The following is a 16,489-nucleotide window of genomic DNA, read 5'->3' as shown; positions in this document are numbered from 1 at the left end:
CCTGCCCAGACCCGAGAGCCAGGCCTGGTCTGTCGAGGGTTTCGGGTCGTCCAGCCTGTGGTGCCGTCTGATCAGAGCCAGCACTTTACTATAGGAGGAGGTGTCATCTGCCGAGCACTCTCCACCGTCCATTAGTCCTTCCACCACTTGATCCTCCGCTTCGGGTGCACCGTCGATCACAGATGGAGCCACGTTGGAGGCTAGGTCCTCTCTCTCTCGCCGATCCAATGGCGCGGGAACTTCCAGCACGGGTGGCTCCGCTGAGACGGAGGTAGCCGTCATGGGTCTACCCCCTCCCGAGGAGCTCCATGGGGCCAGGGGCCAGGGGCCTACGGTGATCTTCTTGTTGCCCAGGGTGCTTGGGTAGAGCTGCCGTGGAACCGGGGATAGGGGCCATGTTACCGGGCCGAAGGGGTGGATGGAGCCGGTGCCTTCGCAGGTTTAGGTTTGGTGAAGCCGACCTGTGTCAGCGGCTTCGGACGACGGGCGGACCAATCGGACGCCACGTGTAGTGAGGGCAAAGTTGCGGCTCTAGGGGCCCACCCGGATGAGCCTGGAGCGGAGGCTGCCCTGATTAGCTCGCTGCGGGGAATCGTCACATGGACCCACTTATCCCTGAACGAACTCCCTTTCTTGCTCTTTTTCTTGGAGGTCCTTGAGCGATTCCTCCTCCTCCGGGACCTCTTCCGTTTCTTTCTCGCCTCACCGGGATCGGAGTCTTCCGAAGAGGACGAATCTAACGAGGATGGTGAAGAAGAGGACGAAGAAGAGGTAGAAGAAGAGCTCGCCGAGTCCTCCGAGCCCTCCGATGCCGATGTAGGGTCCACGTGCTGCTTCACCGGCGTGAACGGCTGCATTAAGTCGGGCGGGAGGCTCCGGGGGAATCCGTAGAGCCTTCCTGGATGCGAACCAGCCATCGAAGTCTTCCTCTTGGCGCATCGGCGACCTGAAGGGCGTCCTAAGCGCCGTCCAAACAATGGAGTCGGGGTCCGACGAACCTGTCGTCGGTCTCTCTGTGTCTACTTCTTCCCCAGGCCCTGAAGTACCTGAAACACACTGCCATGATGCGGGGGAAGGAGCCGGAGCAGTCTTCCCCCACACCAGGTCTTCATTAGAGACGGGTCCTGCAGGCACCAGAACCTCGTCTCCCGAGCTCACTCCCGCCCCCCCAGCAGGCCCCCCACACGCCTTCGAAGAAACAACATCCCCCACATCAAGAACATCGGACTCATGGGGAGTGGCAATGGGCTGCTTCCCCACCACGGACTTACCTCGTCCCCTACTCTGGGTAGGGGAAGGTGAAGGGGAACCTCTCTCTGAAGGAGCTGTGGGCAAAGCCAAGGGCGAGGCGGTGCCCACCTTCTTAGGAGATCTCTTAGATGCCTTCTTCTTCTTCGTCCCATACAAGGCCCACTGGATTTCCAGCCAGGCCTCGCACTCCGGACACGTGGCGAACGGGGAACACACGCTACCCCTGCACGATGAACACGGTGTGCGGGTCAGCCTCCGGTTTAGACAGAAACGCACCACACGATTTACTGGTCTTAGGCCCGGGGCAACAACGTTGGTGATCCATACTAGAACACAAAAGCACCAAGCAACACAAGAACACAGGGGAAAGAGGTGGATGAAAGGATACAAGGGAATCGGTAAACACGCGGTAACTACATGGGGACACAAAGGGTCGCACGGGATGTGAGAGAGCGGAGAGATGTGAATCACGCCGCGACCAGAAGCTTACTGGTGACCGAGACCTAGCTCCATGCTCTAGCACGCTGACCCGGGTCGCCTCAGGGCGAGTATCCATCCGCCACAGAGGGACCCACTATAGAAAACAGAGATAGGGGAAACTACACAAAATTCTGGTCGGTTGGGAGGAGAATCCCAGATACTCCTAAGAAAGTAGTTCGAGGTAAGTACTCCGTGGTGGAACAAAAGTAATTTAATCCATACTGTTCAGCCACCAGGTGTCACCATGTAGTAATGGGCATAAAACGATCTGCACAAGTAATCTTGTCTTGCTGTAAATGTACACTGACTGTTTAAAGGAATAATTGTCTTTTGATGATGTATACGAGTTAGCATATCAACAGCAGAGATGAATTGGTTTATTTATTATTTTCTACATATCTCCTGTCAAAGTTGGTCTGACATAAAATATATCCTTCATAGATTGAATAGAATAAACCTCAATTGTTATGAACTTAAATGAATGTCATAGTTTTTAATTTTCCTTACAATCTAGACACTGATAACACCCTACCTTGCCTGTCATACGAGATTTTATTTTATTTTACAATTACGATGCAATCATTATTAAGAGTTAATATTCTTTTTCTTAGTTTTGTCTGGTGAAACCCAAGTTATTTTGCATATAGTTACGTCAGTGGAACTGAATGTGTTCCAGAAATTCTATTTTGTTCCGTAACTGGAATACAAACCATGCTATTTAATAGGGGTATTACTTTCGGCGTAGCTGAAATGACGAGCCATTAAATTTTAACGAGGGTTAACTACCCATACTGCTAGTTAGCGGGAGTAGGGGAGGGTAGCTTGCTACAGCCCCCCTCACTTATGATTGAGCTCACTTTGCTTTCGGCTCGGATGGTGAACGGACGTTGCGTTGCCGCTCTTCATCCTCGCTGAATATTGGCAGCCATTAATACTCAGATAAGGAGCCCCCGGGTAAAGCCAAAGCCAGATTGGCTAGGATGTCCACCCTACCTAATGGGTGAGTCACCCCTATTAAATAGCATGGTTTGTATTCCAGTTACGGAACAAATGACAAATCCGTAGATAACTTGTATTCTTCCAAACTGTACAAACCTTAGCTATTTAAGCAAACTTAAATGCCAGCCCTATCCCCCTTGAAGTCCTACCTCCAAGCAAAGTGAGCTCAATCATAGGTGTGTGAGGGGGGCAGTACCCTCCCCTACCGCCCACTAACTAGCGGTATGGGTAGTTAACCCTCGCTAAAATTTAATGGCTCGTCATTTCAGCTAAGCCGAAAGTAATACCCCTATTAGATAGCTATGGTTTGAATAGTTAGGTAAAATACAAATTACTTACGAATCATTCATATTCTTTTGAATGTGTTCTAGGCTTGATTGATGACATTAATTTTCAAAACACCAAAATGCAAGAAAATAGATTTTTAGATTAAAATTAGTTAAAATTTTCAATTTACATATACTTTTTTTAATTTCAGAGATTAAAGATTAAAGATGAAACTAAAGAAGAAATGAAAGCTGTGGAAAGTGATGTAAGTATTCATAACTTTCTTTATCAAAATTAGGTTTTATCATGTTAGATGACCTTTAAATTAAATAAGATTTATTTCAATAGGTTTAATTTACAACTAGTTACACAATAATTTTGAAAAATAAGCATCCAGACTAAAGATGGCATTTTGAGTTATTGGACTCATAGTAAAATTCTATTTTGTAATATTAATTTGTTCCAGCGCAAAATACAAACCCTCCACTTTTTACCATGGAGAATTTATTGGGACGAAGCTAAAACTAGCCGATAACCTTTTGTCAGTGTTTATCTACCCACCGCTAATAAGGGGGTTAGGAGCCAAGTACGCTAATCCCCCACTCACACCAGCGACTAATTGTTACTTTTTATTTTAGTTCATTATTAAGCCTTCATATTTCATTAGACATTATTGTTTTTAAATATTTACGCTAAGTTGTAATATCATCATAAGTACTGATACAGACTACTAAAACACTTGATATCGTTACTCTGTGTTTCGATGATGTGAATACTGTAATAAGATTACTCGGTAATACTGTACGCTGAAAAGAAATTATTCGGTTTGCCCGAAAGGAAATCATTCGCTTCCACCAGAAATATAATGTCACAAGACACATGACATAAACTTGCTAAATAAGTAAATCCCTTTTCTTTTTTTCTTGCAAGAAATGAAAGAAAATACTAACTTATCAAGTAAACGTATTTCATATTCATCATGTAAAAGGAAAATATATTTCTAAGAAATTATTTGTCCTATTAGTGTACATTCTTTAGATAAATATTGATCTATTATCAGAGATTGAATAAAATTAACGTATAGTAAAATTTAGGCTATGTAGCATTCATAACAATTAATACAGACCCTCAAAATACAGTACTTTGTATTGTTACTTGACATTTCGATAATGGGAACACTAATACTAATCGTTAGCCTATTGGAAGAAAATCACTGTATTGTCCGGCCAATTTCCGCTGGTAATATAATGTCACCTGATATATGATATGAACTTGACAGATATTAAAACTTTTCTGAATGTACTTTTTATTGAAAATGGATTTTGTATATTATCAATAAAAGAAAATGCAAATTTACCAAGATAAATAAGTTTATTTTTTTTTTTTACAAGAAAATAGATTAATTCTAAGGAAATTTTTGTCCTACTAGCGTTGTATTTCCGATAGATTTGTGATGTCATCACCCTGAAAAAATGTTGTAAAATCGAACAGTCATAAGTCGACGACTACCTGTATCTTAAAAGAAGGAGAAGAGCTCAACCCCAGATTAATAGACTCTTCATTAGCACGGGGAAGACCAAGACATTGAGTCCCAAAGAACTATCTCCTCCTGGATCAGGCAAGTGATAGAGAGCATTATCTTCATACTGCTCATCGTCTGATCAATGCCCCCATGCACACAATGTCAGAGGAATAAATACTTCTCTTGCAATCTTTAAGAACTTTTCTGTGATGCAAGTGTTACATGTGGGCAGGTGGAAATATCAAACATTCACTGCACACTACCTGCATGATATAGCCCACAGGAACATGGACACATCTCAATAGGTCCTGTGGTGGCTGCTCAAAATGTGATCTAATACACCTCGGCTCCCTCGTAGGACAAGTAGCATATCGTCGAGGGCAGACGTTACCCATTAGTAAGTCTAGGATGAATGTGTGAGTGACTGGCCACTACCTACTTCATCTTCCCTCTCTTGGGCTGCAGCATCCAAGGAACTCTGCACAGCTGACCTCTTCTATCTGTGGGTGATTATCATGCTCTTTGGGCAACCTGATATATGTGTATATATTTATGTCCCTGTCCTCCAGTCAGGGGGAGTCTGGCAAGATTGAGATTTAGTAAAGGATTCAGACCAACTCTTTGCTAAATTCATTATTCGCTGAAACTTTCTTTATTCGTAGCACGCATTGTCCAGGCCATCAGCCTAAGAGGATAACGAGGTGCCAGGGCCCCTCACAGTTAGCTTGTACGGAGCACAAGAGGTCACCCCTGGACAGTTACAAGCCAGTTGGTTTGCAGACTTCCACCTACCTAAAGGTGAGTCTCCATAGTAAAGAGAGGAAGGTTTGTATTTTGTCCCAGAATACATGACAAATTTGGATAAAATTTGTATTTTTCCTAGCAATACAAACCTGGAGCTCTTTACACATACTGTTCCCACCAGCATCTACCCCCGGAAAGTCCTGCCGCAATTGCAAAAGTGATGGTTAGTCGCTAGTGGTGGTGTGAGGGGGGCTAGCCTACTCCACTCCTTCACCCCCGGTAACTAGCGGTGGATAGTTACACCCTGACAAAAGCTTTATCAGCTAGTTTCAGCTTTGCCAAAATAAGTACTTCATAGTAAAGAGCTCCAGGTTTGCATTGCTAGGAAAAATACAAATTTCCAAATTTGTCACTTTGCTACTTTCGACAAAGAAAAATAGTTACATTTTTGTTATTACCATGTGAAGTGGCAAGCACACAGAAGGGTAGATTGGCCAAGGCACCAGCCACCTGTTGAGATATCACAAATTTTAAGTACTGTAATTTGTATTTTTCCTAACAGTACTTAGCTCGAACTACTTTCTTAGGAGTAACTGGGATCTCCTCCCAACCAACCAGAATTTTGTGTAGTTTACCCTACTCCCGTTTTCTATGCGGGGTAACCTCTGGCGGAGTGATACGCGCCCAGAGACGACCCGGGGTCAGAGAGCATGCTTGCTCAGGTCTCGATCTCCAGTAAGTTTTTGGCAGATAAGGTTTCTACTAAGTCCTGTAAGGCACTCGGGGTAGGATGGGTGGGCCATAACCCGAAAGTAGTTCGAGGTAAGTACTGTTAGGAAAAATACAAATTACTTAAAATTTGTGATTTGTTCCAACATGGAGTACTTACCTCAAACTACTTTCTTAGGAGACTTATACCTTAGGAGGTGGGAGTGCCCCACAGGACCCAGAGACCGTGATGAGGAGAGAAAAGGGGAACCTAGATAGAAGGCTAGGTTCTGCTGACCCCCCAAGAGAAAACATGAGAAATAGGGAAAACTACCCAAAAAACTATCTTAGTGTCTAAGTAACTCACCTCTGTAAAAATCCTTGGAGACGTATTCATTCACTGACGATGTATCCCATGGAAGTTAAAGGATTTCAGGGTCATTTCAGGGAAGGTAATAGGGGAACAGAGGGGTTAAGGAAGGAACCTGTGTCTCTTGGACTTACTGCCCGTGGTTTCCCTGGGGCTACACCTTTAAATCTTTTGAAGCGCTGAAATGACGGGACCGAGAGAGAATCCGTCCAGGGACCTCCTCAAACACTCCTTCAAGTAGTGAGCTGAAGGTTGACTGACTAGCCCAAGTATCTGCCCTTAGGATTTGGCCGACTGCCATGTTCTTCTCAAAGGCCAACAAGTACTAAGCCCTCTGATGTCGTGGGGTCTAGGCTTACCCGGAAGAGGAACCCCTACACTACTGTAGGCTCTCATGATCACCTGCCGTAGCCAGAAGGAGATCATATTTTTGGAGATTGGTTTCTTTACTAATCCTGAAGAGACGAACAGACTCTTGATTTCGGGTCGAAGTCTGGCTGTCCTCTCTAAGTACTTCCGTACTGCTCTGACAGGGCACAGCCGCAAGTCCTTCGGGTTGTCCGAACGGGGGATTGCCGGCACCGAGAATCCTTCAAACTTGGGGTCCCAGACTGCTGGGTTCTGGGTCTTGGCCACAAAGGATGGTACGAACCTGAAGGTATCTTCACGCCAACCCTTCGAGTGTGACACCTCGTATGAAAGTCCATGAAGCTCCCCTACCCGTTTTGCTGATGCCATCACTAACAGAAAAACTGTCTTGAGGGCGAGCTCTTTGTCCAAGATGTCCTTTAGGGGTTCGAAGGGAGGTTCTGACAGCATCTTCAGGACTCTAACCACGTCCCACTGGGGTACCCTAACTGCCTGAGGGGGGCACGATTGCTCGAAGCTCTTGATGAGCATCAAGATGTGTCTGGAGGAACCCAGGTCGATGCCCTTCAGGAGGAAGACTTGTCCTAGGGCAGCTCGAACTCCTTTAATGGCTGGGATGGACATATTTACCTCGTCCCTGAGATAGACTAGGAAGTCAGCTATCTCTGGGATGGAGGCTTTCAACGGCTTGATGTTCTTCGTGACGCACCACTTCGTGAAGGTAGCCCATTTTGCCTGGTACACAGCGGCTGACGAACGTCTCAGGTACCCTGACATCCTTGTTGCCGTTTTCGTCGAATACCCTTCATTCCTCAGGAGATGCTCGATAACCTCCATGCGTGAAGGCAGAGGGACCGAGGGTTTTCGTGGAACCTTTGAAAGTGTGGCTGCCGGAGAAGGTCTGTTCTGTCCGGAAGGGGCCAAGGTGGAAGGCGCGCCAGTTCCTTTAGATCCGTGAACCACTCTCTCTCCGGCCACCAGGGCGGTACCAAAGTCATCTACAGGTTGTCCGCTCGCCTCACCCTGTTGTGGACTTGCCTGAGCATTCCAAAGGGAGGGAAGGCGTAAACGTCGAGGTTGTCCCAAGGGTGTTGGAAGGTGTCCTCGAACGCCGCCCCCGGATCTGGCACAGGAGAACAAAACACGGGGAGCTGTGCGTTCAGTCTCGTGGCGTAGAGGTCTATCACTGGCGAGCCCCACTTCTGAATTAGAGTCTTGGCCACTTCTGGGTGCAAGGACCACTCGGACCCTACCACTTGACCCATTCTGCTGAGGCCGTCGGCCAGGACGTTGCTCTTCCCTGAAATGAATCTGGCCGAGATCTTGATCTGCTCCATTTCGGCCCATTCCAGAAACTCCAACGTGAGGTCGCACAACTCCTTCGACTTTAGTCGTCCTTGCTTCTTTATGTAGGCCACCACCGTGGCGTTGTCGCACATCAGTGCCACGGTGTTTCCCCGGAGCCTCTGAACGAACTCTAGGCACGCTCTTTGCACTGCCATCATTTCCAGTACGTTTATGTGCAGGTTGTTCTCTTTGGCTACCCACCTTCCTCTTGCTGTGCTGTCGAGGAGATGAGCACCCCAACCCTCCTTGGATGCTTCCGTGAACAGGAGCATCTCCGGAGGGTTGGCTGCGAAGGGCATCCCCTTGAGGGTGTTCGATCTGTCGTGCCACCACTCGAGGACCTCCTTCGTCTCCGGGGACATCGAACACTCTCTGGTTCCAGGCCTCCTTCAGGTTCCATTGTACTCCCCTGAGTTTGAGTCTCCCCTGTGGGACTAGCTTCTCTAAAGACATGAGGTGGCCTATCAGTCTCTGCCAGTCCCTGGCTCTCCTGGGCTGATCCGACAGGAAGGGCCGTAGGATCTGGTCCAAGTTGTCCAGTCTCTCCGCGGAAGGGAAGGTTCTCACCAACCGGGAGTCTAGGACCATCCCGAGGTAGGTCATCCTGGTGGAGGGTATCAGTTGGGACTTCTCCAGGTTGATGGTGATACCCAGGACGTTGCAGAACTGCAGGAGCTTCGCGCCTTGCTCCCTCAGTACTTCCCCCGAGGCTGAAAGCAACAACCAGTCGTCCAGGTACCGAATCAGGCGGATACCCTGTTCGTGTGCCCAGGCTGAGACTGTTGCAAAGACCCTCGTGAAGACCTATGGGGCTGTGGACAGACCGAAGCAGAGGGTCTTGAACTGCAACGTTTGGGTACCCCATTTTACCCTTAGGTACTTCCTGCTGGAGGGGTGGACAGGGATGTGGAAGTATGCGGCCTTGAGGTCTATGGACATCATGAAGTCTCCCTCCCTCAAGGCCGCTAGGACTGACTTCGGAGTGTCCATCTTGAAGTCGGTCTTGCACATGAACCTGTTGAGGGCTGAGAGGTCTATGACTTTCTTCACCAGGAAGAGTCTGCTGTAGAACCCTGGACCCGGGTTCTTGACTGGTTCTATTGCCCCTTTCGCCATCCTTGGGGTCTTTCGGTGCCAACCATTCCGCCTGCAGATCTGGTATCAGAGGTGGGGGGTCCACCAAGAAGGGCAACCTGTACCCTTCTTTCAGGACTGTGACGGTCCACGGGTCCGATCCGTGGTCTCGCCATGCTTGCCAAGAATGTTTGAGGCATCCCCCCACCTGAGGCTTCGGCAGGAGTAGGGGGCCTCTCTCCCTATCTCCTTCGAGAGGTGCGGCCCGATCGACCTCTTCTGGCGGCCGAATAGGAAGGCCTGAAGGCTGACTGCGCAGCCGGCGTTCCTCTACGGGAGGGCTGCGAAGGTTGCTGCCAGGATGTAGTAGGGGCATCTCTCCTGGGCTGGTTTGGTGAGGCGCGAGGGGTGAGAGACGACGGAGGGTGTCCTTCTATGGGTGGGTCTTCTCGCTGGAGGGGGTCTGGGTTCTCCCTCATCCTTTAGCTTCCTAACCCTCTCCACCGTCTCTTCCACCGCCTTGAGGAGGAACACTGAGTCGTCCTACAGTGGAAAGCTCCTCAGGGACCTCGCTTCTCTGTCAGGGAGCCTCCTTACTAGTTTGCTGAGCACAGTGTCCCTTTCCCTCAGTATCCAGTTGGAGGCCTGCGCTATGTATTGATAGGATAGGAACTTCAGGGCCTTACCTCCCAAGCTAATCAGCTCCTTCAGCAAGGCCTGATTCTCCGGGATTGCGAGGTCGTGCGAGGACTGGAACCCCACCAGCGTGGAGGCCCACCAATCCAGCCACGATGACACGTGAACCAGGTCCTTGGCCAGCTCCTCCATCATGTAAGTCTCCGCTGCTCCTTGTCCCAGGATGGCAACTGCTGGCTCCACCGAACAGGGCCCCGCGCGGTGGCCTTCTGGGAGGTAGAACCGGCTCTGTGTCTTCAGGCCCGGGAGAAGCCTAGAGGCGCTCTGGCTCTTGGGAGCTTCCGCGTGGTTGGCCACGATCTTGTCAATGTGCGCCATACCCAGCTTCACATCCTTACCCAAAGGGAGGGCTAGCGAGGGCCTCTGTTGTACAGGCGCATCCACCAGCCTGCTGAGGCTCGAGAGCCAGACTTCGTCAGTAGAGGGCTCAGGTTCGTCCAGCTTGTGGTGATGCCTAATGAGGCCTATCACCCTCCTGTATGCTGAAACTTCTGCTGGCGAACCTTCTGCCCCGTCCTCTACATTCTCCGTTGGGCGCTCCAGTTCTCGTGACGGAGGACCTCCGACGGGGGGAGTCGTACGTGGAGGAGGCATCTTCCTGGAGTGGTCCAGTCTCCTCGCTTCAGGGAGTAGGATAGGCATCGCCGCTGGAACGGAGGCCTCCGTCCTGGATTTTTCTCTTCTTCCGGCGGACCAGGGGTCTGCGGGCTTGCCCGTCGAGGGTAGGAGTCTCTCTCGTTCCGGACGATGCGTCGTAGATTTTGAGCCCGAGACGCGGCTGCCAGACTCTCTCCGCTGGGCGGATGGAGTCGGAACCTTTGCGGACTTATTCCTGTCCTTTGGTGCCTGATGAGACGACTCCCTCCGTCGATCATACCTGCTGCTGGAGACAAATCCTACTGGTGAGCGGGACCTAGGGAGCCATCCCGAGGTGCTCGGGACTGCTGAAGCCCTCAGGAGTTGGCCACGGGGGATGGCAACCCGCACCCATTCTTCCTCCGGCGAATCGCTTCTCCTATACTTCCTCCTGGGGGATCTAGAGCGCCTACTCATGTGGCGGGATCTTGAACAGGACCGTGAGCGAGATCGCCTCCTGCGGGACCTATCTCGCCGTCTCCTATGATCCCTCGGGGCTCCGTCTTCCGATGAGTAGGAGTAGGCCTCAACCGAGGAGCCCGAAGACCTGTAGGACTCGCTGAAGGGCCTGAGTCGCGCCTCGTTGCTGGTGGGTCCACATGGTGTTCGGTCGGCGACGAAGGCTCCAGGAAGACGTCCGGGAACGTAACTGAAGGCGCTGGAGGGGAGCGGGGGAGCTCCTCGCTGGGGAACCAGGTCTCAAACTCCTCTTCCATCCTCAGGGGAGATCTGAAGGGCGTCTTCGGAGGCACCCACGCGAGGGTGTCTGATGGCGGCGAGTCCTCCTTCTCGGCGGCACCCTTGGCTGTTGACGCACCTGAAAAACCTGCCCAAGAGGCGGGAGAAGAGACTGCAGCAGTTTTACCCCACATAGGATCGTCCGACGAGACGGGACCTGCTTTCACCAGGGCTCCGTCCCCCGAGCATACACCCGCCCCTCCCTCAGGCCCCCACTTGCCTGGATCGAAGACACAATCCCACTGTCAGGTAAATCAGACTCCTGGGGAAGGACCACAGACCGCTTCCCCGCAACAGACTTATCTCGACCCCTACACTGGGTAGGGAAAGACGGCAGAGAGACTCTGTCCGACGAAACGCCGGGCGAAGCTTGAGGCGAAGAGACGCTGGGCTTCCTAGGTGAACGTCTAGAGGTCTTCTTCTTCTTGGTGCCGTAGCGCACCCACTGCACCTCCTACACAAAGAACACAAGGAGTGCAGGTCAACTTAAGGCTTAGAGAGGAAAGCGCCCCACGATTTGCCGGCCATAGGCCCAGGGCAACGACGGGGATGCTCCATAACGCACTACAGTAGTAAGACACCACGAGACAGAGGAACACAAAGGGAAGAGGATAGGGAAGAGCACAAAGGGACCACGTGGGGTCCGCGTGAGACACAAAGGGGTCGGGGACGCAAAGGGTCGCACTGGGTTAAGAGAGAGCGTCGGGATGTTATCCGTGACCCGGCCAGAAACTTACAGGAGATCGAGACCTTAGCAAACATGCTCTCTGACCCCGGGTCTTCTCTGGGCGCGTATCACTCCGCCAGAGGTTACCCCGCATAGAAAACGGGAGTAGGGTAAACTAAACAAAATTCTGGTCGGTTGGGAGGAGATCCCAGATACTCCTAAGAAAGTAGTTCGAGGTAAGTACTCCGTGTTGGAACAAATACAAATTTCCAAATTTGTCACTTTGCTACTTTCGACAAAGAAAAATAGTTACATTTTTGTTATTACCATGTGAAGCGGCAAGCACATAGAAGGGTAGATTGGCCAAGGCACCAGCCACCTGTTGAGATACTATCATTAATGTTTCACAAGTTCCATGGGTGTTGGAATGCATCCTCAAAATGCTACCTATTGGTCTAGAATGTGGGAGTAAAACATCGAAGATTTCCTGTTTACCAGTATTGCGAACAGGCTGGTCTCCAGTGACCCTAAAAAGCCTAAGATATAGGGAACAATCTTGATCCTAAAACCTGCCCCTGGCTAGTAAACTTCTCTTAGCCAAAATATGTCTTGGTGGGAGCTCCACAGTATTGTCCATTGCCCAGATGTGTACCCACTTCGTCAACTCACAAAGGCTGTGCAAAACTGTGCCACCTTGCTTGTTGATGAAAGCTATGACCATAATGTTGTCACTCATCAACATTACAAGATGCCCTATCAAACACTGTTTGAATGCCATCAGTGTCATAATTATATCTTTCATTTCCTGTAGGTTGATGTGCAGGTACTATTCTTCTGTTGACCACAACCCTGAAGTTGACCATCTCCTCTGGGTGCATCTGAAAAAAGAAGCATCTCTGGAGACAAGTTGAGTGTAACTCTCCTGGTCAGGTTTTCATCGCCCTGCCACTAGGCATGGTCTTCTCGAACCTCATTCTCTGCTGAAAGAAGATTGAACAGATCCCTGGCAGCTGACTAGTGATTCTTCAAACACCACTGAAGTGATCCCTAGTGAAGTTGCCCATGTGGAACAAGTTTCTCAGAGGATGTTGCTACAACTGACCGGAAGCAAGTTTTTTTCTTGTACAAGAATTATTGCACAGCCTCACTCTCTCAGCCTGTTCATGTGATTGTCTGAAGAAAAGACTCGCTAATGCCTTATCTATCAGAATGCCCAGATATTACATCTGATCGAGGGCGAGATTCGACTAACCAATTTATCACACTCCCAAAATACAATGAAAGAAGAGCAGCCACTCTCAATCGTGAAGCAAAACCTCACGGAGAAGGCCAGACTCAGATAATTGTTGATAACTCAGCAGACATATTGTTTGAGTAGACCAAAGCTGAAATCAAGAGTGAACACCTCGAGGAGCAGTGGAAAGTTTAAAATACAAGGTCTTGAACTGATACATTGCCATATTGAGGAAGTATATGTACTTTCTGGAGAACTGATGGATGGGTATTTAGAGATGGGTATTTAGAAATACATCCTAGAGATTCACCAAAAACATTAGAGATTCACCAAAAACATGAAATCCCCCTCCCTGATGGCAGAACGAATGTAATGTATTGTCTCCGTGATGAATGTGATTTAATGAAGAAACCTGTTTAGAGGCGAGAGGTCTCCAGTCCTCAGTCTCAAGAGTCGATTGTAGAAACTTAAGATCAGTCTCAAATAACTTCTAGCCCACTCTTATCTTCCATCTCTTTCACCTCCACTACAAAGCTAAAGGTTTCTGCAATTTCAGAGAGCATTAGAGGATCCCCTCTTAATTGCAAGTCAGGGATGACCTCCAGCACTAAGGCACTCCTCAGATCCACCATCAGCACTCAATTCAAACTACTAAGAGAATTGAGATAGAACTGCATTTCTCTTCTTCAGGAATCAGTTGACCCATTGACTGGCTGACTGGTGTGCCTAAAGGTCGCCATCTTTCCACCAAACAGCATCAGCTGTATGTACTTTGCTCTTCTCAGGATTTGAAGTACAACAGCTAGTCCACCCATGAGGTGGCCTGGCGATTGACCATGTAAGAAGCTACCATGGCCAAGAACTCTAGAGCCGAGAAGGATTTGCATTCTGCTCTGAACTTCTACCCCGTTAGTCCAGCTGTCATTGCAGACACGTAAAATTCCCTCTGCCGAGAAAGTGTAGGAGGCAGGAACTCTCTTGACTGTCCAGAAAGTAGAGAACTTTCATACCTGTTTATCAGATCTGCTTAACTATATAGTGCCACTAAGAGGCAGATTATGGTGGCTCAGGGAGGGCCTTAATCCTTGAGAGGTACAAGGATTCTCCCTTAAAAGGCTACAGTTGTCTCCCCAAGGTCATTTCACTCATGAATGAGTGCAAGGATGTCCATAAAGGAACACTCTTGACTAAAGGTTCTCTGCTGCCTCTGGTACATGACCAAGGTTGATAACCCTTGGAGGCATAGCAGAGGGCTAAGCTAATATACCACTCGGGAGATCGGTCTTTTCACTCGGACCAGAACCAGAGTTGTACACAGAAGAGGTCAATAAAGCCCCTGTTTTTGAACAATTGTGATCCCCCTCGAAAAAATCTCTGAGGATCGTATAGGTGACCACAGTCCTGGGCAGCAAGCATATGCTCTAAGTGGGGACTGGTCACTAGGTGATCTAGGACCTTGTGTCAGATCATGGAGTTTTAGCAGTTGCCAAGGCCTCCTACAGCTTCTGACAATATTATAGCTCTTTTTGCTCTCTTGCTGGAACCCAACTCAGTCTCTCCTGCTGGTTCTTGAGCTTGGTCTCTTGAAAGTGCTTATGGGGAGAGAAAATCTGAGGTCGCATTCAGAGCATTCTTTGGGAAGGATGGGAGTAAAACCTGGGGTTGCATTCAGAGCATTCTTTGGGAAGGATGGGAGTATTGCCCTCCCCTAGTGAAGAGGATACTCTTTCCTCTAGCAGAAAGTTTACCTGTGGTACACCGACCGATGACAACTTTTACCTGTAGCAGTGCAGATTAACGACCGAGATCATGACTGGTACTATCAGTTTGCCTGAAGCTTTTGTTTTTTCAAGGATTTATAATTTGTATTGGAGTAAGAACAAAGGGATACTTGAACCACAGAATCTTCTATAATAATTATATACAAAAGTAAACATGAAGGGTGAATAAAAAATAACAATTAGAAAAGCACCATTTCGGTATAAAAAATTAAAAATTTATGTCATGTATGACTTTTAAATTTAATTTTGTTCATGAAATATACATAGCAATTGAGTTACAGTATATATTCTCTTTACAGATGTCATTAGATGAAGTGAACATCAGGATTCACAATCTCAAGATGAAGCTAAAAGAGCGCCAACTGAAACATGTCTTTTGATGCAATTTTGTTCAAATTAAAAAATTGGTTGTATAATAAATATGTGATATGTGTGTTGTCTTTTTATGCAATAACCTGTTTTTCTGTTGGGATATTTTAAGAATATTATATATGTGTCAGGTAAAAAATTGTATAATTTTAGAACAGTTACAATATTTTATGAAACCTGTACTGAAGGAATAAAGGTTTACTTTTTGATCTAGGAGAGTAATTCTCCACAAAGTTGGCCCTATCTAACTTTAAAATTTGTTCTATCAGGTTATGCTAAATTCTGAAGGTTACTTGTTGCATTTGCGTGATAATTTCTTATGTTAAATATCAAAATGTCAATTAGTGAAGTTTTGAACTTAAGAAATAACCAAAATTTGCATGTGCCAACAAAGTTTCTATAGGATGTTGTGGGCCAAAATAAGAGGTGTTGCCACGACAACTTTAACTTGCTTCTGTTCAAAGCTGTTCGGATTTTTTTTGGCAACTATGCCATCCTATTCAATCTGTATTGCTCCCTACTTAACAGGTAGCTCTTTGGTTATTCTCAAGCTCAAAACTTACCTGAAAAGGTTTCAATTCAAAATGGGAGGAAAAGTAATAAATATGACAAAGTCCCTGCAGTTAATACCATAAACATTTTGACATATTTCCAGGTAGTAGAAAGAATCCCGGGCTAATCTGTCGAATCAGATAATTTTGAAGAGTCCTAGCTCAAAGGGTTACCTTTTTATATAATACAGCCTAAAATGTGATACAGTACTTTCAAGATCTAATTACTTCTCTAGTAAATGTACTTATCAAAGGCTTCTTATGAATAGCTATTGCTTAAAAATTATGTTTTATCTGACATTGTTAATGCCCTGTGTTTTTACCTTGACAATATAAATATGAATAATGCTGCTAACCATTATATTAGTTTATGAAAATTTAAGATAAAACTCATTTATATCCTCTTGAATCATGCACCGAGACAAGTTTATTCTTGGTCAAGGTCACAAACTGTAAGCTGATACAAATTTGAAAGAATTTCTCATACTGTACTGTGTATAAACTGTATTAATTTAATTTCTGTGTTTACATCTTACACTGTACTTCATTAACATTTAAAACTAAAATCTTATATACTATGTGATTTTCAAAGGAATGTTTGAAAAATAAATATTAATATAAATAAAGACACCTATGTGAAGATAGCAACAATAAAATATAAAAATCTTATTTGAGTAACAAACAAA

General features: G+C 47.2%; 1 protein-coding gene across 2 annotated transcripts in view; it reads left to right on the top strand.

Moving 5' to 3' along the window:
- The window catches only part of Mocs2B (Molybdenum cofactor synthesis 2B), a 148,116-nt gene extending 132,800 nt beyond the window's left edge, over positions 1-15,316 (top strand). For both annotated transcript variants that reach the window (XM_068362975.1, XM_068362976.1), the window contains exons 11-12: positions 3,209-3,262; positions 15,183-15,316. In XM_068362975.1, coding sequence (XP_068219076.1) covers positions 3,209-3,262; positions 15,183-15,263 — 135 coding nt within the window. In that variant the 3' untranslated portion in view covers positions 15,264-15,316. The remainder of the gene's footprint in view (positions 1-3,208; positions 3,263-15,182) is intronic.
- The last annotated feature ends 1,173 nt before the right edge of the window (positions 15,317-16,489 follow it).

The sequence above is a fragment of the Palaemon carinicauda genome, chromosome 39, assembly GCF_036898095.1.
Source record: "Palaemon carinicauda isolate YSFRI2023 chromosome 39, ASM3689809v2, whole genome shotgun sequence".
Classification (NCBI taxonomy): domain Eukaryota; kingdom Metazoa; phylum Arthropoda; class Malacostraca; order Decapoda; family Palaemonidae; genus Palaemon; species Palaemon carinicauda.
This window is presented reverse-complemented; position numbering and strand designations above follow the sequence as displayed.